Consider the following 26,095-nt stretch of genomic DNA (forward strand, 5'->3'; position numbering starts at 1 on the left):
ATCGGTTGCCTCGCTGTGGCATCTTTAAGGGGATGACCCCTCAGCAGCGCCAGCAGATCGCTCAGGCACATGGGCATTGTCTGAATTGTCTGGCGCCCACCCATCGTACGCAGGAGTGCACAACGGGCTACCAGTGCCAAGTATGCATGGGTCACCACCATACGCTGCTACACCGCACCGGCGTACTCGATGGCGGGCGTCATAATGCTCCTCGCAGCCGTAATGCCATCAGAGGACCCCAGCGATCGCAACCACGCAGGCCGGCCTACCCTACGGAGAACTCCCGTTCCTGGCGTCACCGCTCTCCTACACCGAACCGGAGGCGCCAGCCAAGGCCGCAATCGCGCCGTTCCACCGGCCTCAGCAACGTGGTAGCCACGTTACAACGGCTTCAGAGGCTACTAGGCTAGACACTCGCCTAGGGGGGCCAGGATGTACAAATGAGCATCCTCCCCCGGCCTCAACACACACACCACATTACCACACCACATCGATTAAGCTTACATCCTACACGAGAGCAGCACCCCGACACCTACACACACACGCACATCACCCACAGTCATACCATCCTATTCAGCGCCAACGGGGATAAAGAAGGATCGATGATCAGATTCAGTTCAGTTCGTTTGCGACATAATCAGCGATCGGTCGACTCTATCCGCCGCCCTCCCGTTTGTGAAACCATACATACATATATCACCCAGAACGCGTTTATATAGTTACTTTTCCTTTTTAACATAATTCGCTTAAATAAAGCACAAACCCTTTTCTATTATTGAGTGCGCTTTTTTTTTGAATATTTTAGTGAAGTGGAAAATCATTATAAAAGGTGAGTGCACTGTTTCTACACAGAGAGATACGATTGTTTTAACTTTGCCTTGGTATGTGACATATTTGGTGTGCCTGACAGAGTAGCTTCAGCATTGGGAACCGCTCTTTTGCAAGATTTTAAAATTAAAGGTAAGCATGGGAAACCTCTCATCATGGATAAATCGAAAGTTCGCAGAGAAAAAGAGAAATGCAGACAAGAAGTGCTTCGCAAACGGTTAGATGTTACCAATTTGTTAGCGTTTTCATTCGATGGCAGAAAAGATGATACTTTAACGATAGATAAAATTGATGAGAAGTATCATACTAGGATGGTAAAAGAACCTCATCTTGTTATATTGAGAGAATCCAATTCTGAATTGATTGGTTACGTAAGACTGGAACATGAAACCACTGAATACAAAACAACTAAATTAAATGGTTTTTTCAACGATAAAAATATATCACTGGATACATTAATTGGAATATGCACTGACGGTGAGCCAACAAACACTGGCCCACAAATATCTTGTTATCAATGTTGTTTGATGATAGGAAAGAAAAGCGCGACTGTGCCATCAAGAAAATTCTACGCTATCGAACCGATGTTGACGAGCCAATGGAACTTAGAGTTTATAAAAAACCAGATATAAACTTTAATTGCACAAGTTATACGGAAATGATCAATTTGAATGATATAAATATCGTATTTGAACCACCATTCACGCGAAGCATTCCGTACGATACATTGAAAGAATATTTAAATCAAGATGATCCACCGTTTAATGATCCAAAAATTCCATCACACATACAAGAAACGGAACGACATGTTCAATTGCTAGCTAGCGTTTCCAAACGGGTTATACCGGAATATGTAGAGGCTGTTATGGCGACGACATTAGAGAGCCGTGCGAAATTGCCCAGACTTGAAAGTAAAAAAGACTTCAAACAATAATTTTTTTTAGTTTCTTTTCTATAACTCACTTAAATTAATTTTTTCATTTACATATGTTCTGGCTAAATAAATTTCTTAAGAGAAAAAATAGATATTATTATAAATAAATAAATAAAAATAAAGAAAAAACATAGCTATTTAGCTGATTTTTTCATGTAAATCACCAAAAATGGTGATTTTTTGAAATGATTGTATGGGGAACCCCCCAGGGGGTTCCAGGGGGTGTGCCACTGGCATGGGTGGATCGGCCGTCCAAAGTTAGTGGGGGTCGGTCACACATTTGGACTCGATTGGAGCACTCTAAATGGGTCAAAGTGGGATTTTTCAAAATTTGCCCCTACCCAAAAGTTCGACCCAAATTGGGGGACATCAAAATTCGTTTTAGAGGTATGGTTCCTTCGGCAAAGTTTCTTATTTTGATCCCTAGAATATGATTTTCATAGAGCAATGGGCGATTTTTAAATCGACCCGCCCTAGTGTTGGCACTTTCAGAAATAAACCCAAATATAAATTTGCTCGACTTGCATAGTGCAGATTCAACAGATTCAGTGGCACTGAATCTGATTGAAGTAATATACTTATTAAACTACCCTCTTAAATTCCAGTTGAGGAATTATTTCCTTCAGTTCAAGTCTAAATACTAAGCAAAGAACCTATTTGACATATTTGATGCACCAGGTATGGGGAAAAGCCGTTTCATATCTGTAATATATCGTGTTCGTTACAGTTCTACACATTGATCCAATCCAAGTTTCTTGAAAGTTCTTCATCTACAGGTAAATCTGAATTCGGAATAGGTGGACTGACTCTCTCAGTATTCTCTTTACATAATGTATATATCAGTTGAATAGATAGTTGAGGTAGCAATCCATTATATTCCACACATATCGATTTAAAATTAATCATAATTGATGAAAAATTGACGGTAAGCGCCATCATATATTTAGCTCTGTTGATGCGAGATTGAAACAAATTTTCAAAACAGACATCCCCTTCGGTGGTATACCGATCATAGTGTTTGGTGATTTGACGCAACTCCCACCAGATATGTGGACATTTGCTTCTAATCCCAATGATGAATACAGTACAGTAGTTGGTTCGCATTTGGAGGAGTTATCCAAATAATTTGAAATCACAGAAATAATGAGACAGAGGGAGGATAAGGCCTTTACTATTGTAATGCATAAAACCATATGTCATCTATTACTATGACAAATGATGACATATCACTAATTCAAACTCGAGTATTTAATTCCGAGGAAGCTCCCGATGATGACATACCTTTATTTTGGTTCAATGAAGAAACAAATACTTTCAATTTCCTTAAGCGCTGTGGAATCCCAACTGACGCTATCATTTCAACTGCTTAAGGCTAAGTTAAAGGAATTGGTATATGTATGTGAAAATGATAATATTTTGGAAAGACTTAAACTTTTCGAAACTTTTGAAACAGCCCCATGAATTGACACTGAAAACTGCAACAAAATATATGATAACTGTGTTTAGTTAATTGGATAACTGGACAACTTATGCAAATTGATTTCCATTGTTCTCTTCCAGCAACTCTGTGGATTAAATTCTGGGAACCTTCTGTTTGCTTGATAGCAGGTTCAAGAAAGCCTCATCCTCTAAAAGGTTCCTGGACACCATTTGAAAAAGTTCTGAAATCTTTTCAGTATAAAAGAAATGAAGAAATTTCAATAGAAAGAATCAATTTGCAGATCTGACTGAGGGAATAACTATTCAAGAAAGTTAAGGTGCCATATATAGTAAAGTTGTTGTTTATACCCGAAAAGCCTGGAGCTTCAATATATGTTGATAATTTTATTCCGCTTAAGAAATTCTCTCAATTAGATCCATCATTCCCGAACATTAGCACTTAAAATTTTATTTCATAATGTTCATAGTCACTACGCTCACATTAATGATACAATTGCTTGTATAAAAGGTCCGATCCCATCCCATCTTCAGATATTTTATAAAAGTTTAGAGTTATTCTTGTGAAAATTTTGATAATGATAATTTTGAAATTTGGATAGCAGTGAAAGTAAACGCGTCATTATAAAATATTCAAAAAATATTATTGCTAGCACATCAGAACGGAAAGTGTTAGAGATAGTTTTGTTTGAATGTTGCAACAATAATATTCTGGTTATTTACAGAAGTTCTACAAGGACTACAATGAAAATCTTCTGCAAGAAAAAAACTTTAAATCCCTACTTTAACATTTTCGAACATAGATCCTTTCCATGTTAAGCAATTGCTATAGTTCTTCCGTTGTTTTAGAATGGTAAAGCACGAAACTTCAAACTTCCTATTTCTAATTAAAATATCTAAATATCTGCGGAACAAAATTTATAATTCTAAATTTAAAAGAGTTGTATATGACTAGACTGACCGGGAATGATGCCGAAACCTGGCTTGGAGCGATTCCATGCATATGTCACGCAAATCAAAACTTTAGTTAAGGAAATATATGGATTTAATTAGATTTAAAATTTTGGAACATATAAACGGTATAAAATCGAAAATCACTACATTTTATATATGGCGGTGAGGGAAAGGTCTAGATTGAATTCTTCTTCTTCTTCTTTACTGGCGTAGATACCGCTTACGCGATTATAGCAGAGTTAACAACAGCGCGCCAGTCGTTTCTTCTTTTCGCTACGTGGCGCCTGCTGCTTCCAACGGAATGGAGGTCTTCCTCTTTCTCTGGTTCTCCCGGCGGGTACTGCGTCGAATACTTTCAGAGCTTTCCGCTGTCTTTTAATTCGTTGAACTATGTCACTGTCGTCGTATATCTCATAACTCATCATACCATCGAATGCGATATTCGTCGTGGCCAACGCGCAAAAGCCCGTGGATGCGCGGAGGATGGAGTCATCTGTAGAAGTTCACGCAAGTGTGGCAAAGTTCTCTGATCGCCTTTCACTTGGGAGTGGCCGGAAACGATTCTTTTACATATGGTGAAACATCCCCTCCGGAGGATTATGCGGTGGGTTTGGGACCCGCCACGTGAAACACAGTATCAATGAAAAGTAAGACAGATTGCATTAACTTTTTAAATTTAACTAAAATTACCTGATAATACATTTGTGAAATACTTAGAACAAAATCATAACTAAAATCATTGATAGTGTATGGGGGATGATGTAGTTCGTTAACCAATTTTACCCATTTCTTAATAGCTATATATAGTTTTTAAACTGAATTTATTTTTCACTTTTTGGTATAATAGTACATTCATGCATGCATACATATCATATATACATAACAGAAAAGCCAATAAAAACGTTATAAAAAAGTTTAACACTTTGTAGAAAAGAGACTAAAAACAATTTTTAGTGAAAAATATCAGTCCTACTGTTACCGTAGTTGAGCATATCGTATTAACTAACACAGTCTATTCGTATAAATTAGTTCATCCTATTAGACAATTTTAGAACACGTATTTGCAAAAAGAACTTACAAGGTTTCTCTTTTTCTGAACGAATTTTTCTTCTTGAGCATATTCAGTACATATTACGCAGCCTATCGTGCTGGAAGTTGGAAATAATTGTTTTTAAATAAAGTGACAAGTTATTAAAAAAATATATATATATTTAAAAAACTCCCAAATTTGGTATGTAGACGTGAGTTTATGAAAGAAATTAAGTTTGTAGATTTGTGACAACACAAAGTGTCATTTATGAAGTAAGGGAATTAATCATTGCATTACTATTTACATTACATTATGTGTTCATAAAACTAAAAGATAGAGTATTTTAATATTTGTATGCACATCGAGAATTCATGAACAAATCTGCCTAACATATAAAGTAATAAAACTTAAGCATCTTTTGAACCCTATGGCTTTCATAAAGCATTTACAGAAATACTAGTTGGAACCAAAAAAATATATACAACAAGTAAGGAAGTGCGAAGTTCGGTTGTTTGCTAAACATTTTATACTCTTGAAACTTGCAAGAATCAAAGACTGCGAAAATCCTTCAGGTGCCGGAAAAACTTTGCATTAAAAAATTGTGATATAGAATTCAACATCTACTATTTTTGACACACTGACATACTATTCTCTATGAATTTAATTTATATACTACTGTGATCAAATTGAAAGTTGAATTTTGTCCATTTCATCTCCTTTAAAGTAATCCCCTCCCGCTGCAATACACTTATGCCAACGAATTTTCCAATTATCATAGCACTTGGAAAATCCTCCTTCACGATGGCCATCAGAGCCATTCTTCGATTCTGCTTTTATATCCTCAATTGAGTCAAAACGGTGTCCTCGGAGTGGTCATGTGAATTTGGTGAATAGCCAGAAATTACGCGAAGGTAAATCAGGTGAATGCGGTGGTTGCGGCACAATATTAGTTGAAAATGTGGCGAAATGATGAGATGGTGTACTCGTATTAACGCACTTTGAATAAATTCAGGCATAGTAAAAATCGAAGAATTCACTTTTAGAGCCTTACAAAACGACGAGCATCTCAAATACTAATGAAAATTTTGACGTGAAATTTAGCATACATGTCACTAACAGTACTACCAACTCACAGAAAACTAATTTACCGATTCGAAAAACACGCGAAGTATAAATTACGAAATCAATTTGATCACAGTAGTATCTCACACATTGATTGATATTTTCGTTCAAAAATCAACTACATACATAGTATATGTATTAGTTGCTTCATGATTTTTAAAGCGGATAGTGAGACAATCAAATGGAATTTAGAACTGTGTTCGTGTATCCGATTTCACCCTTTTCACACCCTTGACATTGGAAGGTTAAGGGTAGGGGCGTTGCGACGCCCATAGTCCAACTTTGACCCTTGATCCTATAAAGATGTCTCAAACTATCTCGGAGGTAAAAGTAAATGTCTCTGGGGTATTAAGCTGCATATTTATCGTGCTTTTAGTAGTTTTTGATAGTACCGTTATATGGAGAGTGGGCGAGGTTATAATCTAATTTCATCCATTTTCACACTGTCGGTAAAATTTCTCATAGTATTAGCGTTGAACGAAATTTAATTCTATGGCTTAGGAGATATGTACATACATACAACTTATCAGGGGGCGGACCATGCCTACTTTTCAAAAAATTTTGTAACACAGGCATCCCTGCTACTGCGATGCCCTGTGCCAAATTACAGTTCTACAAGTATACCTTAATTTAGTACTTACTATACATAGTTGTGTATTTTTGCGAAAACCTCTGTTTAATATCGCCCATCTACGAACTCGTACTCGCTCTTTTGTCAAGGAACACTTGTACAATTTCATTGCGATATATCAATTTATACTCAAGTTATCGCTTGCACAGGCAGATAGATGGACGGACAGTCGCTTGGATTTCGACTCGTCTCAATATCCTGCTCCTTTCTATGTAAATATTTTTAGGTGATACAAACAACCATAACATGGAGTCACATCTTGCAAGAGTATAAAAATACACTAAGGGGAAGATAAAAGAAACGTATTTTCAGTTTGTAAGCAGTTTTAAATGGTGTCGCTTGACTAATATATGCTTAAAGCACTATATGTCGAATGTTCATGTTTCTTTTTATGGATATACTCTCGAAAACTTTGCGCAATTATTCTCCTGGAAATTTGGCCAATTAGGTAAACGGTTTTCTCATAACATACTATATCCCATCATTCCACTAAACAACTATGTTTTTGATTCCGCTTTCTGTTAATAGTTACAAATACACGAGAACAAGACGAACTCATTACTGTAAAAGCCATAATTTTACATTTGTAGAAAAAATCGGAGGATGGAGTCACGTGTAGAAGTTCACGCAAGTGAGAAAAGTTCTCTGATCGCCATTCACTTGGGAGTGGCCAGAAACGATTCTTTTACACATGGCTCAAGCAGCCCACTACTTCCGGTCTTTGACCAAGTATCCTCTGGGTTCGAAGGCGAGCTAATGTGAGAAGGCGAAACATCCCCTACATAGGGTTGTGCGCTGGGTTTGGGAACCGCCACGTAAGAAAACACCCCCAATGAAAAGAAGCAACAAGCCTCGGATGAGAGACCCCCCTTTTTATGACGACCATGGAAAACGAAGTAAGGACTACGATTTGAGGGCACGCACCTGGAATGTCCGGACCCTTAATTGGGAAGGTGCCGCTGCCCAGCTGGTTGATGTCCTCGCGAAAATAAAGGCTGACATCACCGCCGTCAAAGAAATGCGATGGACGGGACAAGGACAGAGAAGAGTAGGTCCTTGTGACATTTACTACAGTGGCCATATAAAGGAGCGCAAGTTTGGTGTTGGATTAGTGGTGGCAGAGAGACTCCGTCGCCGAGTACTATCATTCACTCCGGTGATTGAACGTCTAGCCACAATCCGCATCAAAGCGAGGTTCTTCAACATATCGCTGATTTGCGCCAACACCCCGACGGAAGAGAAGGACGAGGTGACCAAAGATGCCTTCTATGAGCGCTTGGAGCGCGCTTATGAGAGCTGCCCCCGCCACGATGTCAAAATCATGCTTGGCGGCTTTAACGCCAAGGTGGGCAAAGAAGGTATCTTTGGCACTACGGTCGGTAAATTCAGCCTCCACGACGAAATATCCCCCAATGGGTTGAGGCTGATTGACTTCGCCGGGGCCCGAAATATGGTTATCTGTAGTACTAGATTCCAGCATAAGAAGATTCATCAAGCTACCTGGCTGTCTCCGGATCGAAAAACTACCAACCAGATCGATCATGTTGTGAAAGACGGAAAACACGTCTCCAGTGTTTTAGACGTGCGTGCGCTCCGAGGTCCTAACATCGACTCGGACCACTATCTTGTTACAGCCAAGATTCGCACCCGCCTCTGTGCAGCAAAAACGCACACCAAAAAACACAAGGAAGGTTCGACGTCGAGAAGTTGCAATCACAACAGACAGCCGAACGATTTTCTACTCGGCTTGCACTCCTGCTCTCTGAGAACACTCGTCAACAACTCGGTATAAGGGAACTGTGGGACGGCATTTCAAATTCCTTACGTACAGCTGCAACCGAAGCCATTGGTTTTCGGAAAGTGCAAAAGAACAGCTGGTACGACGAGGAGTGCCGTGTCGCAGCGGAGAAAAAACAGGCTGCCTACCTCGCAACGTTACGATCGACCACTACACGTGCGGGATGGGATAGATACCGAGACTTGAAGAGGGAAGCGAGACGCATTTGCAGACAGAAGAAGAAAGAGGCCGAAATGCGTGAGTCCGAAGAGCTTGATAAGCTGGCCGACAGGGGTAATGCTCGAAAATTCTACGAAAAAATGCGGCGGCTTACAGAAGGTTTCAAGACCGGAGCATACTCTTGTAGAACCCCCAAAGTTGATCTAGTCACTGATGCCCAGAGCATACTTAAATTATGGAAGGACCACTTCTCCAGCCTGCTGAATGGCAGTAAACGCACAACGCCAGGAGAAGGCGGACCCGATTCCCCAATCGATGACGATGGAGCAGACGTTCCATTGCCCGACCATGAAGAAGTTCGAATAGCAATTGCCCGCCTGAAGAACAACAAAGCGGGGCCGGGGAAGAACTGATAAGGGGCATGCATCAGCTTCTTTGTAAAATATGGTCGGACGAAAGCATACGATTGGAATTTAAGCGTGCTATGCCCAATCCATAAAAAAGGAGACCCCACAATCTGCGCCAATTACCGTGGGATTAGCCTCCTCAACATCGCATATAAGGTTCTACCGAGCGTATTGTGTGAAAGATTAAAGCCCACCGTCAACAAACTGATTGGACCTTATCACTGTGGCTTCAGATCTGGAAAATCAACAACCGACCAGATATTCACCATGCGCCAAATCTTGGAAAAGACCCTTGAAAGAAGAATCGACACACACCACCTCTTCGTCGATTTCAAAGCTGCTTTCGACAGCACGAAACGAGGTTTCAGATGCCAAACGAGGTTTCAGACAAGGCGACTCCCTATCGTGCGACTTCTTTAACCTGCTTCTGGAGAAAATAGTTCGAGCTGCAGAACTAAATAGAGAAGGTACCATCGTCTATAAGAGTGTACAGCTGCTGGCGTATGTCGATGATAATGATGTCATCGGCCTAAACACCCGCGCCGTTAGTTCTGCTTTCTCCAGGCTGGACAAGGAAGCAAAACAAATGGGTCTGGCAGTGAACGAGGGCAAAACGAAATATCTCCTGTCATCAAACAAACAGTCGTCGCACTCGCGACTTGGCTCTCACGTCACTGTTGACAGTCATAACTTTGAAGTCGTAGATAATTTCGTCTATTTAGGAACCAGCATTAACACCACCAACAATGTCAAGCTGGAAATCCAACGCACGATTGCTCTTGCCAACAGGTGCTACTTCGGACTGAGTAGGCAATTGAAAAGTAAAGTCCTCTCTCGACGAACAAAAGCCAAACTCTATAAGTCGCTCATAATTCCCGTCCTGCTATATGGGGCAGAGGCTTGGACGATATCAACAACTGATGAGTCGACGTTGCGAGTTTTCGAGAGAAAAATTCTGCGAAAGATTTATGGTCCTTTGCGCATTGGCCACAGCGAATATCGCATTCGATGGAACGATGAGCTGTACGAGATATACGACGACATTGACATAGTTCAGCGAAGAAAAGTTGTCCGGATGGACGAAAACACTCCAGTTCTGAAAGTATTCGACGCAGTACCCGCCGGGGGAAGCAGAGGAAGAGGAAGACCTCGCTCCGTTGGAAGGACCAAGTGAAGAAGGACCTGGCTTGGCTTGTAATATCCAAATGGCGCCACGTAGCGAAAAGAAGAAACGACTGGCGCGCTTTTGTTAACTCGGCTATAATCGCGTAAGCGGTGTCTACGCCAATAAAGAAGAAGAAGATCTGCTTTAGCATTGAAATAGTGGCTTAGATTTTCAATATCAGTAAGGTTGATGCGGAGGCAATGATGTTCATATTCTGATTGTATTGGTTTATCAGTGAATAAGAGGTATCCATGATCAATATCGATGTTGTTGATTTAGACCTGTTGGGCTTGGCATGATTTTATTTAGATAAGGATAAGTATTATGATGAACCAGAAGCCTTTTGAATATTATTAATTTTTTTGTTTTTTGAATTGGGTCTTGTAATAATGTGGAATCAGTTTGTTCGATATTTAAATGAGTTTTCTAATTTGCCTTTTTGTAATGGTCCTTCTTTATATCTGGTGTCGATTTCGTATTCCCTACTGTTTTTATTTATCTCTTTAATTTTAGTTTCTTTGTTTTTTTGTGTATCTAAGATTGGTTGTCCGGCATAAAGAAATATGTGAGCAGGAGTTTGTCCGGTATTGACGTGTTTTGTTTTCTGATTGTAAATATCGAGTATTGTTTCCATCTTACTTCATTTAGCTTCATTGTCGTTTGAGTTTTTAATAATACGGATTTTTTTTCATTTATTATTTTATGGAGTCTTTCTATATCTGCATAGTTGTAGTTCTATGTCTTCGCATTCGAGCCATCGTTTGAGAGCTAAACTAGCGAATGCGCCGTCTCTACCTGCTTTTAGAATTCTGGGTTTTCCTAATTGATTAAAAATACGCATAAGTGCATTTTTACATTGCCTCCGGAAAAATATTGGTTGTCAAAAAGTCTTGCGGTATTTTCGCTAGTTGGCGCTGAAAGCGCGTAGTTCTAGTTTTATTCGTCGCATCGGGTCATGCTATACCTTTTTGGAAAGCCCATTTCACGCGCTAACAAGAGTTTGATTGATTGTCGTTTCTTTTAAGTCGTTCGTGAGTTATAGCGTCGCAAACATGGAGCAAAATAAAGAGAAAAAACGGCATATTTTACAGTACTACTACGATAAAGGCAAAAATGCATCTCAAGCCGACAATAAAATTTGTGCAGTTTATGGACCCGATACAGTTTCCATTTCCACCGCACAACGATGGTTTCAACGTTTTCGTTCTGGTGTAGAGGTGGTCGAAGATGCGCCACGCTCCGGAAGGCCTGTCGTCGAAAATTGCGATAAAATCGCAGAATTGGTCGAAAGAGACCAGCATAGTAACAGCCGTAGCATCGGTCAAGAGCTGGGCATGAGTCAATCATTTCAATTTCAATAAAAAAAAAATTCAATAAAAATACCGCGAGACTTTTTTGACAACCCTAATAGAAATCATATAGATCGTAGTAGTGTTATCTAAGTATGTATTAACCACAGTGAAGCGTGGAAGGGCCCTGTAGTATGTAAATAAACAAAATACTTTATTGTATAGTTTCCTTATTGTATTCTTTAAATGAATCTGTCGGTAATTTTATTCGATGCATCGAAAATATTGATGTACTATATTTATACGATATATCGAATTGCATCGATGCAATAGCTTAATGAAACTTGGTACATATGTTTCTTGGCAAAAAAGTTGGGATGAGTTCGTAGATGGTTGTAATCTGACTACTGCCACACCCCAAAACGCCATTAATCTATAACTAAGCCGTAAATTACGAAACAAGTGAGGGTTCACTCCCTAATAAGATTAATGTATATATCTTCCAACCCATTTAAGATAAAAAATCAAATTTGCTCAAAACAAATCCTATATGCCTGCGAATATAAGTTAAACACATATTTAACAAATTAATTGAAAATACTTGTATAGTATTCTAAATTATTACAATGGCGGCTGAGTTCATTTCTTTGCCTTCAAGAGACTCCATATAATGGTTTCCGTCTTTCCACCCGACCCTAACCCCTTCAGGTTGAACAAATTTTCTTTGAAATAATGTGAATTAGAATTGACTTAATCTACACGTTGGTCTAAACCTCATATCCCTCCATAATATAATAAATTTAACATTTTCAATTAAGTTGATATCACGCGACCCGCGCGTGATGACCGGGCTCCCATTTGGATAAATTAATCAAAAACTTTTTAAATAAATAAGATTTTTCAAAACGGTTTTTTTTATTATTGATATGGACTCTGTTGGAAATAGCTGTTGTATAAATGGGCGTGGTTCCGCCCTCCCAGGACGAGAAACAATTTTTTTTATTTCATATAAAAAAGTTAATAAAGTGACAACCAAATAATACAATAATAAGTTTATAAAATATTTTCATTCTCAAGGTCTTCGTCGGACATAAAATAAAAATCGTCAATTTCATCTCCAATTTCATCAATTTGATCCTGGCTTTCAAAATTGCACAATAAAAGGCTTAAAACTTCTGAAGGAAGTTCCATACTTTTATGCTTCCGAATTCGCTTCATAAGGTTTGTTGAAGAAATGACAGGATCAGAAGTATCTAAGGCTCTGTTGAAAACATCCATGAAATTATTAACATGACTATGCTTCCGTGCGTGATGCAGTCTATCTGCTTTATAAATTTTGTTGCGTGCTTCCGACGCTTTTTCTCCGAAATATCCAACGGGAAGTATTGTATTTTTCATAATTTGCTTTGAATGGACAATTGTTTTGTGAACAGTTGCCGTCATTGGCAACCATGGATAACAATCCACAATTTGTTCCCCAGTTTTAAAACAAAATTGTTCAAATTTCTCCAAATCAATCGGCAGTTGACAAGACAAGCAAATTAATATAACTCTTAAGTTCCGAATTATTTCTTTATCAACTCCGGTAACTTCTGCAAATGTTTCAAAATTGGTAAATGTTCGCCGTGCCGTGTTTCCATTGTTTGTATTGCCAGATCCATTTTGTTTTGGCTTATCGACCCTTAAGCCTAGCCTCTCCCAAAACATACGCTGAATTTCCTTTTTCCGATCTGCAATCGTTTTTTTGTCCACAGATGTTGTCACTCGCCATTTCTGAACAGTTAACTTATAACCAAATTCAAAACATCTTATCCAGCTATGAAGCGGACTTAACCCGTGTTTTAAATTATCTAGAAGTGGAACAAACTCGAGGCACTTAAAATTTTTGTTGGCAAGGAAGTCCTTAGGTGTTGCATAACATATTGGGCATGCTTGAGGAGACGTTGTATTTGTCAGTGCATTGAGCACTTTTCCATCTATGACAGTCAAATGAAGTTAAAATTTTATGTAAATGCACTGCCTGTCATTGAACTTTATTTTGCATGGTAAAAGTTTCTTAATTTCTTCTTTGATGTTCAGGTCCTCTTTTGATATAGCTTCTCTTGTTTCTTTCAAAAACTCCAATTTGAGAGGGCGGCAAAATCTTATCGACTTTGGAGTACGGTTATTCCATAAAACAAGTCCAGAAGCATCAGTTAATCGAAGAGGCATTACGGTGTCGGGCGTCCAATTTGACGTTTCTCGATTTGATTCGATTCAGAGAAACAAAGTTTTGTTGCACTTTGCAGCCAATTTGCATACTCTTCTCAAAATATTTTTTGTTTCTCTTGCATATCTTCCATTTACCATTTATATTTAGGCAAAATAAACTGCTATTCTTTTTCAAATAGTTGTTGTGTTTTACAACATCAATGTTTCTACTTATTTTGCTCGAAAGAAAATGAAGAATTGATCTTTCTTGGTTTGAGTTCTCCGTCTTCTTACGCCATACTTCAAAAAGCTCCGCGTTCGAAAACTCGAAGATACCTGACAAAAAACGAAATCACGCAGATTGTGCGCATTTGTGCACATTGAGACAAATTGCCTTTTATTTATAATTAATGGCTCTACGACATATACTGGACTTACACTGTTACAACGATATGTATTTTTTGTAAGTCTACGTAAAGTTAATTTTTTTTTTCCAAAAATTTACCTTTTTGACCTGTTTTAAAATTGGCTAAATATTAGTAAGACAGGCACATATCAAAATATTAGTACGCACAACATATAATACAAACCAGTACGATTGTTTTCCATCATAAATTGAATTAATAACTTGTTTAACTTTTAAGTATCGCACTTTCAAAGTAGCTAACCAAAAACTGCCTCTTCTCAACCACGTGCTTTTGGGCTGCAACAGCTGACTTTAACAGTGCATAGCCTTAACAGTGCACTGTTAATTAACATTTTTGGTATGGAGTCATATGGAGCCATGTGTTTTTAATATGTTTACATAAAAAAAAACCAAATATTTAAACTTTGATAAAATGACTAAATACCATGAAATCGGGCAAATTCCCCATAGTGCGATGTTTTTAATATAATTTTAGCTGACGCGAACTAAATTATAGGTATAAAATCAAGTGTAAGTTAGTGATCTTCAATATAAGTCAAGATTAAACCAAATGTGATTGTACTTAATTCGCAATTTCCTCGAATAGTAAATACTGAGTTCTTTCACAACATCTTTTAATATAAAATAAAATATTTTCAAATCCTAAATGGATTTTAATCGCAAGTTGCAAGAGTATAAAATGCTCGGATCCTCCCGATCTAATCCCTTCCTTACTTGTTTATTATTTGTTTTAGCTACATACCTATATAATAAATATATTACTAATTATTCAATTATGCATTTTTTGGTTCTTACCATTTACTACGACGTTTCATAGTTTTCAAATATGTATTTACCATACACACAACTGCCCGATCCAACGGACAAATTCGAAATCTATGAAGAAATTGCACAGGGCGTCAACGCAAAAGTATTTCGGGCAAAAGAGTTAGATAATGATCGAGTGGTAGCCTTAAAAATTCAGCACTATGATGAGGAACACCAAATATCGATTGAAGAAGAGTATCGTACTTTACGCGATCACTGCAATCATCCAAATCTTCCCGAGTTTTATGGCGTCTACAAGCTTGAAAAGTCAAATGCACCTGATGAAATATGGTTTGTTATAGAGGTGAGAAGTAGGTACCTGATATTTTCTAACATAAGTTGCAAACAAATAACTTTCATAAAAACATTAGTCGTATTACAATACATACTTTGCAACTAGTAGACTCACTCATATTAATTGACAACAGACAACAAAATTTAAAAAAGGAAAATTTGACCGAAAAGAGAAAGTTTGTCAGAGGGTTCTAATATACGTAGTATCAATAATACTAAGTAAATTGGCATTGGTATGTAAACGGACGGAACTTTTATAAGTTCATTACTCCATCTACCACGATGAATATTTTTTTGGCATATCTATTCTACTCTCCTGCTGTTATTTACTATATGACGACGATAAAAAATTACTCAAACAAGTGTTCACATGTTTGCAAGGTGATTTCGATGAACCACATTTAAACTAAGCTAAGGATGAGTTCATGAAAATTGATATAGAACTTTAATCATTCTAGTTTATTCTTATCAAATCCATAAAAGTTTCGTGTGTTTTAATATCTTATCCACCAACGTCTACCCCCGCATAAATGCATGTTATCAACAAGATTTTTGCACATTTCTGATTTGATAGCATTCCATGCTGATCTCACTTTTGACCATAAATCATTCAAGTTTCCATTGTCTCCACCAATTTCTATTTTCCCCAGAGATATTATAAATGATTAAAGTCGGGGGATTGTGGAGGTCAAGTGAGAACTTCAAACCCGTTGTCATGTAGCTTTTTAGTGGTATGTTTTGGAGTCGTAGTCTTGTTGGAATATAAAGTTTTTCTTTGTAACTCAAACTTATGGAAGGTGGAGGAGAGGTTTTGGCGACAAATTTTATCTTTTTCTAATTTTGACGGATTTTCCGATTTAGATTTTTTGGCAAAGGACGTTCCCTTTTAAAAACCGTAATGTAAAAGAAGTTTTTTTTAATGGGAATGAAAAATAACTTTTACACCTCACAATTATGCATTTTAATTGCCAGGGAATTTGGACTGACACTTAGGTGTCGTAAAAGTTTCCACCGTTAAACTACCATCGAGTGTAGTTTTAACTTTTTCCCCTTTTCTTAAAAATAGAAGACAATAAAAGAATACATGCTCTGAGTCTTCAAAGCACTATGAAGACGTCGGACTAATGTCGTGCAGGAATCTGTACAGGTAGCTTCTAAAGCGCCCATGTCCAATTAGTATTTATGTTAGGATGGAAATCCATTTCCCCATGTCGTATGTCGATCCACGAATGAATGTCAGTCTGTAGGTTGTTCGGAAAGCACTGATAACATATGGTGCCAACAGCCTGTGCACTGTTCTTATTTGTTTGGCATATGATTTAATGCCATGCGCCTGGATCCATATTCGAGCTGCATATGTATAACACACAAAACTTCCCCCATTCTATATGTTATGCTAATTTTCCCATGCACTCACTTTCCACAATACCAGGCCGACAATATCCAAATAACGGTAGGTTTAAGTAAGCAACTCACTGCGATCTGTCAATTATGTACAGTCTTACGTTTGAAGTCGAAAAAAAGGTTTGATTTAAAAAAAGTAAAAGTAACCTAAGTTGATACCTATACCTTTAATTCGCGCGCTTACAGCAGTTCACTTGTTCGCCTTTTATTTGTTACATCAAATTTTACAGCTGAAATCGGAATATTTACTGTAAATCGTATTTTTCATGTATATTTGATGCTTGTAGCTTAGCTTATAACTGTAGTTAGTACTTATTACTTATCTTGATTGTAGAAATATGTCTCAAGTTAAAGCACGACAAACAAGGAGGTGTCCTGTCTCTGGTTTGCCGGAGAAGTTTCCTATTTCTCACTTACCTACGTATAATGATCTGATGAAATGTTATCTCTTCATAAAACATGAATTGAAGCCCGATAAATCAACAATGCAGCTAACAATTCTTGAAATATCTGAAAGATTAGCGGGTGAAGTTCTAAAAATATGGCGAAAATCTTCACTGCCAACTGTAAGTGTAAAAAGAATTTTACAATTGATTCGTTCCTACCACAACATATACAGGAGCTTAATGAAACCATATCAAGGCCGTCAAACCTACATTAAATACCAAGAAAATGTTAGAACATTTATAACAGAGTCCCATACATTATTTAATATCTGCAGCTGCAAATGCAAAGATATCAGGAAATATTGCTGTTTAAAAGGGCGTCGTGTTGCCAAGGAGGAAGTAAGTTTCTTATCGACCAAAGATCAACCAGAAAAATTATGATAGGCGGTGTCGATATAGATTCAACTGTGAAGAATAAGAAAAAACATCGGAACCAGGAAGCAATTATTTTGATCATGTCACCAGTCGGGGACTGCTAAAAATATAAAAGAAACTATATTATTGTATTTGAAATCTAAGTCGGTAAATGTGAGTGAATTAGCTTTGTTGGGTGCGTTGGAACTGTAGTGGATACAGGTTTTAAAGGTGATGTTATTCGTCTGATGGAGAAGGAATTCAACATTTCATTAACAGTGTCAACTTGTCAAATAATGCCGATAGTCGAATTTACCGTTATACCTACATTATTACCTGAAATAACTAGGGAAGAGCTTAATACCGACCAAAAGTATTTATACGACATAATGATCGCTATCAGTACTGGTATATTTTCTCCTGTTTAGCTAATATGGAAGCTAGAGCCCTTAATCATTCTAGATCGCTAACAACAGCATCGAATTCTAAAATTGTATTTAGACCAATGTGGTTTACAATAAAATGTAATTCTTCATTCATTAACGGATCCAAAAACATATGGCAAACCATTAATCTAAATCGTTATTTGAATTCCGATATGAAAGCAATGGTTGACAAGGTAATCCAACGAAATGGATACTTTGGTCACCCAGAAAATCTTCTCATTGCCATGCTTGGTGATGACAGAGAGATTTTAAGAGATCTTGCATATCGAAGAATTGTAAAAGCAAGATCAGAGAAAGCTCGAAGACTTCAATCGTTTAAAGTACCTACATTCAACTTCGATGCCTAAGATTACACTGAGATTATTATGTGGCAAGAATCTGATATAACTGATCCACCTCTAACTTTAAATACATATGTTTGATGAAACCTTGAAAGACATTGTCTGTTCTTGGTACATGTAAGGATATTACAGATTTTCTATGCCGCACCCAAGCTGTGGAGTGCTGCATCAAGTTGGTAACAGAAGCATAGAATGCAGTTTGTGGGGAAAATAAAGGAGATGGCTTTAATAGGGCAAGACTGCAATCACGTCAACGAATGCCTCATTTCAATATAAAAAAAAAAAAACAGTTTGATGTTTAAATGGTATTTTAAGTAATGTAAGAGAATATTTTTCGTAATAAATGCTTACAATACCATTTCTTGGTTTTATTTAAATGTTTGACTGTACTGGGGCACCTCAAAACACTAAGTCAGCTATTTGATATTTTGCATGTATGTTTTATATATTAAAAGGAAACTTTTCATAGCTATGCCGTTAAAAAGCAGAAAAAAAATTTTCTCCAAACATTATGGCTCCACCTTAATGCACATGCTTTTTTTATTTAGGAAGTAGAACAAACCTCGTTTTCATAAAGCCGTATTGTCTTTCTGATTATCCGCTGGCTTTCTAGATTACTATCTTCAAGCGGTTTCTTACTATGCTTTCGTAGCTTTCCCAATAGTAACAAGCATGCACCTGCTTTATTGGTTTAGGAAGTAGAACCAATCGCTGAACTTTCCATGAGTCGGAAAATAGCCCTTCTTTTTAACACGGATTGCAAATAGTATCCTTAGTATCGCCTTCAATTAATTTCGCTGCCTCGCTGTAAGTGGTTTGCAGCGCTTTATTTATATTATTCGGCTTTTTAGTGGGAGGTAAAAAGCCTATTGCCTCACGCAGCCTTTTCGGGGTATTTACATTTTTATCCATTGGGGATACCAAGCCTTGACATGTAGCGCTACTATGTTGCTAACAAGATCGCGCATTGCTTGGTTTATATGACTTTGGTCAGCCATAATATTCTCTAGTTCTTTTTTTTTACTACTCAACTGGTTAAAGATTTGAGTATTTTCACTAATTGGTGTTTCCTCAGAGAGTTTGCCACATTTGTTGGCATTTTCGTAATTTTTTGTTGATCCAACAGCGGTGAACATCTTATTTTTTCATTAGAAGGCGTTCTCCTAATTTTAGAGTTCTTTCTAAATTGATTCTCTGTGGTGCATTCACTACCGTTCTCAGAAGCTACATCTCAGTGAGAAAAATAGTTGGGAGCTCCTGACAATAAGTATGTTCAGTCACTGTCCCTAACACCTTGCTTATATTTTCGGTAGTTGGCAATACCAAAACCAAAGGGAATACGAAAAGGAGAAACAAAAAGTGATAGAGTGATCAAAACAAACCGGCAATGCAAAAATTAAGCATGCACTTTGGTTGGATTGCTGTTTCAGGGGAAAAATGATCTGTTTTCCATAAAAAGCCACAGAATACAAGTATATGCGGGTGAAAGCAAATGAATTTTTATTAGAAAATACAAATTGTATTTATCTTCTTTGTACCTTTAGTGTCCGCTTGAATTGTTATAGCTTCCGGAAAGGCTCAGGAAAGAATCGATTAAAATTGGTGTGAAAAACTAAGAATTTAAGAAAAACACAACCACCTTACTTGAAATTTACAAGAAATATATATTTACGATTATGTCAGTATTAGACCCGGAGGATCACTTATAGTGTGGAGCAGAGATCTGCAATTTATTCAAACTAAATGCATAGCCTTGTAGTCATAACACAATTTCGCAAAGAATCATTCATATAAAACTACTTACGCTTGAAAAGTGAGTAAACGAATAAAAAACTTTAAGTATTAAAAGTGAAGATTAAGTGTATTTCATTAAAAAAGTGTAATTTAAACTTTACATTGGGAGGTATTTAATTTAGTTATAAATATATAAATTAAGATATACTAGAAACGTATTACATAGTAAATTCCGAGATGCTACAGACAATTTTTATAATCACAAGCGGTGGTTAATTTAAAGTTTTACTATTTAAAATTTAAGCTAAAAATTTGCGAATTTTGATGTGAAATAGGTGAAAGATATAATGATTATATCTATTGGTAGATTGAACCAATACTGTTTACTTAATTGTTTAAAGCGTTTAATTTATTATTTATTTGATTGTCTGTCCAAATCTGCCTCTTGAGATTGAGCCAAAAAGTCACCGAATAATCCACTAGGTATCATGCCGAAATGATCAAACGAATCCACGTAAGCTTCCGTATCTCGATTGTATTGCTCAAGAAAATCGCCCAACTGTTTTGCGACCATAGCTGATCTGGCTTTGTTATTACCACGAGAGTTCTGTGGGTTATGAAAAAGTACTGTCGCTGTTTTAATATAACATATTGAAGAATTTTAAAATTATCTTTTCATGAAAATTTCTCAGTTCATGAGTGATTCGATGTAAAATTGCTTCTAAGTATAATGCGAATGCTTGCCCAGCTTGCAATTGAGTTAGTTCAGAGCCATTATCAATTTAAAGCTACCGTAGCGTTGCATGATATCATCTGTCGGGAAACTACGAACAAATCCACCTCGCCTATCATATTGTAATCTCGCATTTTTAATAAGTCTTTGTTCTTCAAGCAAAAGTGTTTGTTGTATAGAGATGGAGCTCGCTGTTAAACGACGTATGCCGTTACAATTGCCGCTCATGTATTGATCCGCTAATGTAATTCGTACCAATAAAATTAATGCACTTAAGTCATAAAAAACAAGAAAAAACGTTAACTTCGGTTGCACCGAAGCTAAATACCCTTCGCAGGTGCATTTCTGTTAGTAACTATGCTATATGCTATAGTTAACCGATCTGAACAATTTCCTCGGAGATTACATTGTTGCTTTAGAAAATAATATATATCAAATTTCGTGAATATATCTTGTCAAATATGAAAGTTTTCCATACAAGCATTTGATTCCCATCGTTCAGTTTGTATGGCAGCTATATGCTATAGTTAACTGATCTGAACAATTTCTTTGCAGATTATATTGTTGCCTTAGAAAATAACAAATACCAAATTTCGTTAATATATCTTGTCAAATGTGAAAGTTGTGCATACAAGAACTTGATTCCGATCGTTCAGTTTGTATGGCAGCTATATGCTATAGTTAACCGATCTGAACAATTTCTTCGGAGATTGTATTGTTGCCTTAAAAAATAATATATACCAAATTTCGTTAATATATCTCGTCAAATGTGAAAGTTGTGCATACAAGAACTTGATTCCGATCGTTCAGTTTGTATGGCAGCTATATGCTATAGTTAACCGATCTGAACAATTTCTTCGGAGATTACATTGTTGCCTTAAAAAATAATATATACCAAATTTCGTGAATATATCTTGTCAAATGTGAAAGTTTTCCATACAAGCATTTGATTCCGATCGTTCAGTTTGTATGGCAGCTATATGTTATAGTGGTCCGATATCGGCCGTTCCGACAAATGAGCAGTTTCTTGAAGAAAAAATGACGTTTGCAAAATTTCAAAACGATATTTTAAAAATTGAGGGACTAGTTCGCATATATACAGACAGGCAGACAGACGGACAGACGGACATGGCTAAACCGACTCAGCTCGGCATACTGATCATTTATATATATACTTTATAGGATCTCCGACGATTCCTTCTGGGTGTTACAAACTTCGTTACAAACTTAATATACCCTGTTCAGGGTATAAAAATCACTAAGACTCATTCCCACAAAAACCGGAAAAAAAACCTCAAAATATTTCTAAACTGATGCGTGGCAACAATTTATGACTCTCTCAATAGTAGACAAATAACAGGAATGAAGGGATGTTAAACTTATTCCAGTGTGAGAGCGCCTCAAAATTTGCGTTTTTTATAACATTTCCCATTATTGCCAGATTGAACAAAATAACAATTTTTGGGCATTTATCAACCCAATATCCAACATTTAGTACGAATAAAAATTACTAAATAGTGGTTATTTATTATAGTTAGAAACCATTTAAATCTTTTTAAAGAATATTATAACAACTGACTTTTGTCCTTTCAATACCCAATAATAGGATATAAGCTTGTTAGCTCTCAATCATTAATGTTTTTAATCATTTTCCATTGAAAATAAAACTATGATGCTTCAAATTACAAAACGTTTCATCAAATATCTTTAAATTTCACAAATTTATTTAATTTTCATTGTTTAACATTTTTTATAAGTGGTCTTGAACGATGCAACAAATCCCTCCGTTTACACATTTTTTTTGGTAAGATTTCAATCTGGCCATCGCTCGTTTCCAATTGATAAACGTCAAAACCTACTGAACCCGATTAGCTGTCAAAGTTCAGTAGGTTTTGACGTTTAGCAATTGCTCTCTCACTTCCAGTGAGAGAGGAGTTAAACATCTCTTTATCTCTGCAAATAATTTGACTTTACTAATTTTTTTTGAAGGAAAGAATAGAAATAATTTGAATTAGTTAAAGAATAAAAGTGGAAATTTCGTGTCGTACGCTGAGAAACTGTTTTGTCATTGTATGTTTTTGTAAGTGTTTTAGTATTATTGGTTTTTTGTAAAGGTAAATACATATACTGATATTTATATATTGTAATTTATTTCAAGTTGCTAATACACAATGGAGTCTAACGAAGACTTGGTGAGCAAAATTGCTATGGGTATTTAGAAGTTTAGCGAAAATCGGAAGAGCAGAAGTGCAATTTGGGATATGTTTGCAGAAATAGTTAAAAATTACAGAAATATATTTCTTGACATCGTATGTTGCCGTAATTGTAAAAAAGTGTATAACTGCCTTGGCATGCAAACTTCCAATCCCAATAGGCACAAATGCTTTACCTCACATAAAAAAGAAATGCCCAGACAGAAAGTAAGTAAGGAGGATAAAAAAAGAGTGAGCTGTCAGTTGACAGCTGGCAGATGTGAAACATCGAAATTATTTTATACAAGTAATAGGTTAAAAAGTACAGATTATGACAGGAACTAAATATGGTACACATGAAAGAATATAATATTTTGAATTTTTTACAGAAAATGATGACAGATAGTTTATTCAATAAACATTTATTTTCTTTATATACAAAATTTTATTCAAATATTTGTTTAAAATCATGTCAACTCAATTATTCAATCAGTGACTTCCGTAACAGTTACATTCGAAGTTGCCTCTGACGGTATTACTGTGACAATTGGTCGATGATAACTGAAGTATGTTACAAAAGTATTAGGCATCACATTATCAAGATATCTAATAAATACAGGATCTATTGTTGTTCCATATCTTGCAGCACATTCTCTCGGATTGTTGTTTATTTCCAACTGAAAATCTTCTTGGAGGAACGATATTAATGACATTGATTCATTTTTTGCAAAATGAACATTGAAATCCCCAGCCAAAATCAATGGTAGTTTATCTGTATCTGTTTTAAAAATTATTGAAATGCGACTGTACGGAAATAACCGCTCATGTAAAAAAGAAATAATATCATTAATTTTTTCATTAGGTGAAATGTACACAACAATCATAATTAATTCACTTCATTCATGAACGAGCATGCCTTTTCGTACAAGCATCTTTTCGCGACGGTGGCAAAAGTTAGAAATCATAAATTGAACAACTTTCTGATGTTTCTTCACAGAAAGAAGTGAGAAAAGTGTCAACATAGCTGCTGTCGATTTATAATATTTGTCAATTCGAAAATATTTTTCTGTGGCTGGCAAAAATCTGCGTTGATATGTATGCACGCTCATACATATATGTGCATACATGTTTACACAAGTTTGTTGGTAAAGCTGTTAGAGCGGCACAGCTCGGATTTTTTACCAACAACACAATGCTGTGATGCTTGGTCGCCGCGTCGGTCCGTCGGTCCGTCGACACATTGACTTTTTGACAAAACGTGAGCTTCGTCATTGGTTGTATGTGTCAACGGATATTTAGCATGAAGTGCTGAACATTTACATAGAGCGCGACAGACTGCAAACGACATCTGTCAAATATTAAAATACACAAGTTCTTAGGGACATAGTTATTGAGGCAACTGCACAACTACATAACTGTGCCCATAAGAACGTGTGTGTTTTAATATTTGACAGATGTCGCTTGCAGTCTGTCGCGCTCTATGTGTTCAGCACTTCAAGCATTGAGTGTACAAATTTACATGCATACATACATATGTTGCATGTTGAGAAATTTACAAACATTGTGCGTATGGTCTGTCATATTTCTTTACATGCACACTTAATTATATGTGAGCACATGTGCGACCGCTAGATCTTTTAAGATGATATCAAAACTTTTAATGTAAATGTATAAATTTAAAACTAATTTCCTTAAACTTACTATATTAATTATTTGGGTAATAATACAAACTTTACTCTATTACATATTTTTAATGATTTTATGGATTCTTCATGAAATACATATGTATGTATGTAGGTAAATTTTAATTTATGTACATACATACATACTTACATGTGTATAAACTAAGTACATACTTTGATACCAAATATATACCGATCATATATAAATTATATGCCGAGTCGGTTGCGCTCGAAAATAAACGAATCTGTAGGCGTACATTTCGTTACATTGAAATTAGGATTACATATGTATATTTCTCAATTAACACCGAAAATTCTCAATTATGCATGCATTATTACTTAAATATTTAATTAATGTAGGTTTAATAAAAACTGGTGCGTGGAGTCGATACGCGCGGAAGAAGTTAAACTTCTTAGTGATATTCCAAGAAATTCATATCATTTTGTATGAAAGAAAGCGAGAGCGAGAGGGAAAGGATAAAAATATGGTGGAGTGACCATCACTTTCATAAATTCGCATTTTATAAACTTATTCTGCACATTTTATAAAACAAAGTCCAATTCAATTATCATTTCTGGGTTCTGCCGGATTGATAACTATAAGATTTACAATTGGATTATTTGTATAAAACCTTGGAATTTATTCATTAGAATCACCACTCAGAAGTCGTTTTATCCCTTGTAACCGAGCGATCATCGTAGAAACATCATTTCTAATATGGCACAAGACAATAGAAATGAAGTTCAGAAACCTCACGCTGTCAGATAAAACGATATACCTTCCTCATCGCGGGTGCTAATACTTTCGATTTGCGAAGAAAGTAAATGAAGACTGACTACAAAAATGATCTTGTAAAGTTAAGACTAACTTTTCAAAAATTATTTTTTTTTGTTTTGTTTGAAGAGATGTGGGGTGGGGGAAAACTTCTAAAGATACCCTGGCGGGTAGTGTCGGATTCGCTTGATGCGCCTACCGACTAAAACCCCCCCACACCAGTTGCCAACCATATGGTTATGAACCTATAATGTATTTTGCGGGAGAAGGAAGAGGATTCAGTTGTAAGCGGTAGTGGCCCTCAAAAGAATATGACGCTAAAAAGCGAAGCTCGAATTTTTGGTTAGGCGGGAGCGGAAGGATTTGCCAGGATTGCGTGGGATGCTACTGACGCCCGGAGATTTGCAGCGTAGGAAATAGCTGCTGATTGGATGGAGGGAAGATTTGTTTCCTCTAGGATCTGTTTGTTTCCAACATATCACGGGAAATTAAGAGCTGATCTTAATAGAGGCATGT

The 26,095-nt window shown here is 36.6% G+C and overlaps 2 protein-coding genes and 1 non-coding gene across 10 annotated transcripts in view; 2 read left to right on the top strand and 1 right to left on the bottom strand.

Moving 5' to 3' along the window:
- Window positions 1-5,273: 5,273 nt before the first annotated feature.
- LOC126765189 (neither inactivation nor afterpotential protein C) overlaps window positions 5,274-26,095 on the top strand; it is a 144,584-nt gene continuing 123,762 nt past the window's right edge. For 7 of the 8 annotated variants that reach the window (XR_007668295.1, XR_007668297.1, XR_007668296.1 and 4 more), the window contains exons 1-2: window positions 5,274-5,384; window positions 15,189-15,482. Coding sequence is in view for 4 of the 8 variants with exons in the window: in XM_050482784.1 (XP_050338741.1) it covers window positions 15,198-15,482 (285 nt within the window). In the remaining 4 variants the exon portion in view is untranslated. Of the gene's footprint in view, window positions 5,395-15,188; window positions 15,483-26,095 lie in introns of all 8 variants that reach the window. The other variant, XM_050482785.1, reaches the window with a different exon arrangement.
- LOC126765291 (craniofacial development protein 2-like) overlaps window positions 7,557-26,095 on the top strand; it is a 332,304-nt gene continuing 313,765 nt past the window's right edge. Inside the window, exon 1 of the mRNA XM_050483006.1 lies at window positions 7,557-9,475. Coding sequence (XP_050338963.1) covers window positions 7,769-8,728 — 960 coding nt within the window. The 5' untranslated portion in view covers window positions 7,557-7,768 and the 3' untranslated portion in view covers window positions 8,729-9,475. The remainder of the gene's footprint in view (window positions 9,476-26,095) is intronic.
- On the bottom strand, window positions 25,460-25,671 carry LOC126765632 (small nucleolar RNA U3). Its single transcript, XR_007668503.1, has one exon. It is a non-coding gene; the product is annotated as a small nucleolar RNA U3 (small nucleolar RNA).

The sequence above is a fragment of the Bactrocera neohumeralis genome, unplaced genomic scaffold, assembly GCF_024586455.1.
Source record: "Bactrocera neohumeralis isolate Rockhampton unplaced genomic scaffold, APGP_CSIRO_Bneo_wtdbg2-racon-allhic-juicebox.fasta_v2 cluster10, whole genome shotgun sequence".
NCBI classification, from domain to species: Eukaryota; Metazoa; Arthropoda; class Insecta; order Diptera; family Tephritidae; genus Bactrocera; species Bactrocera neohumeralis.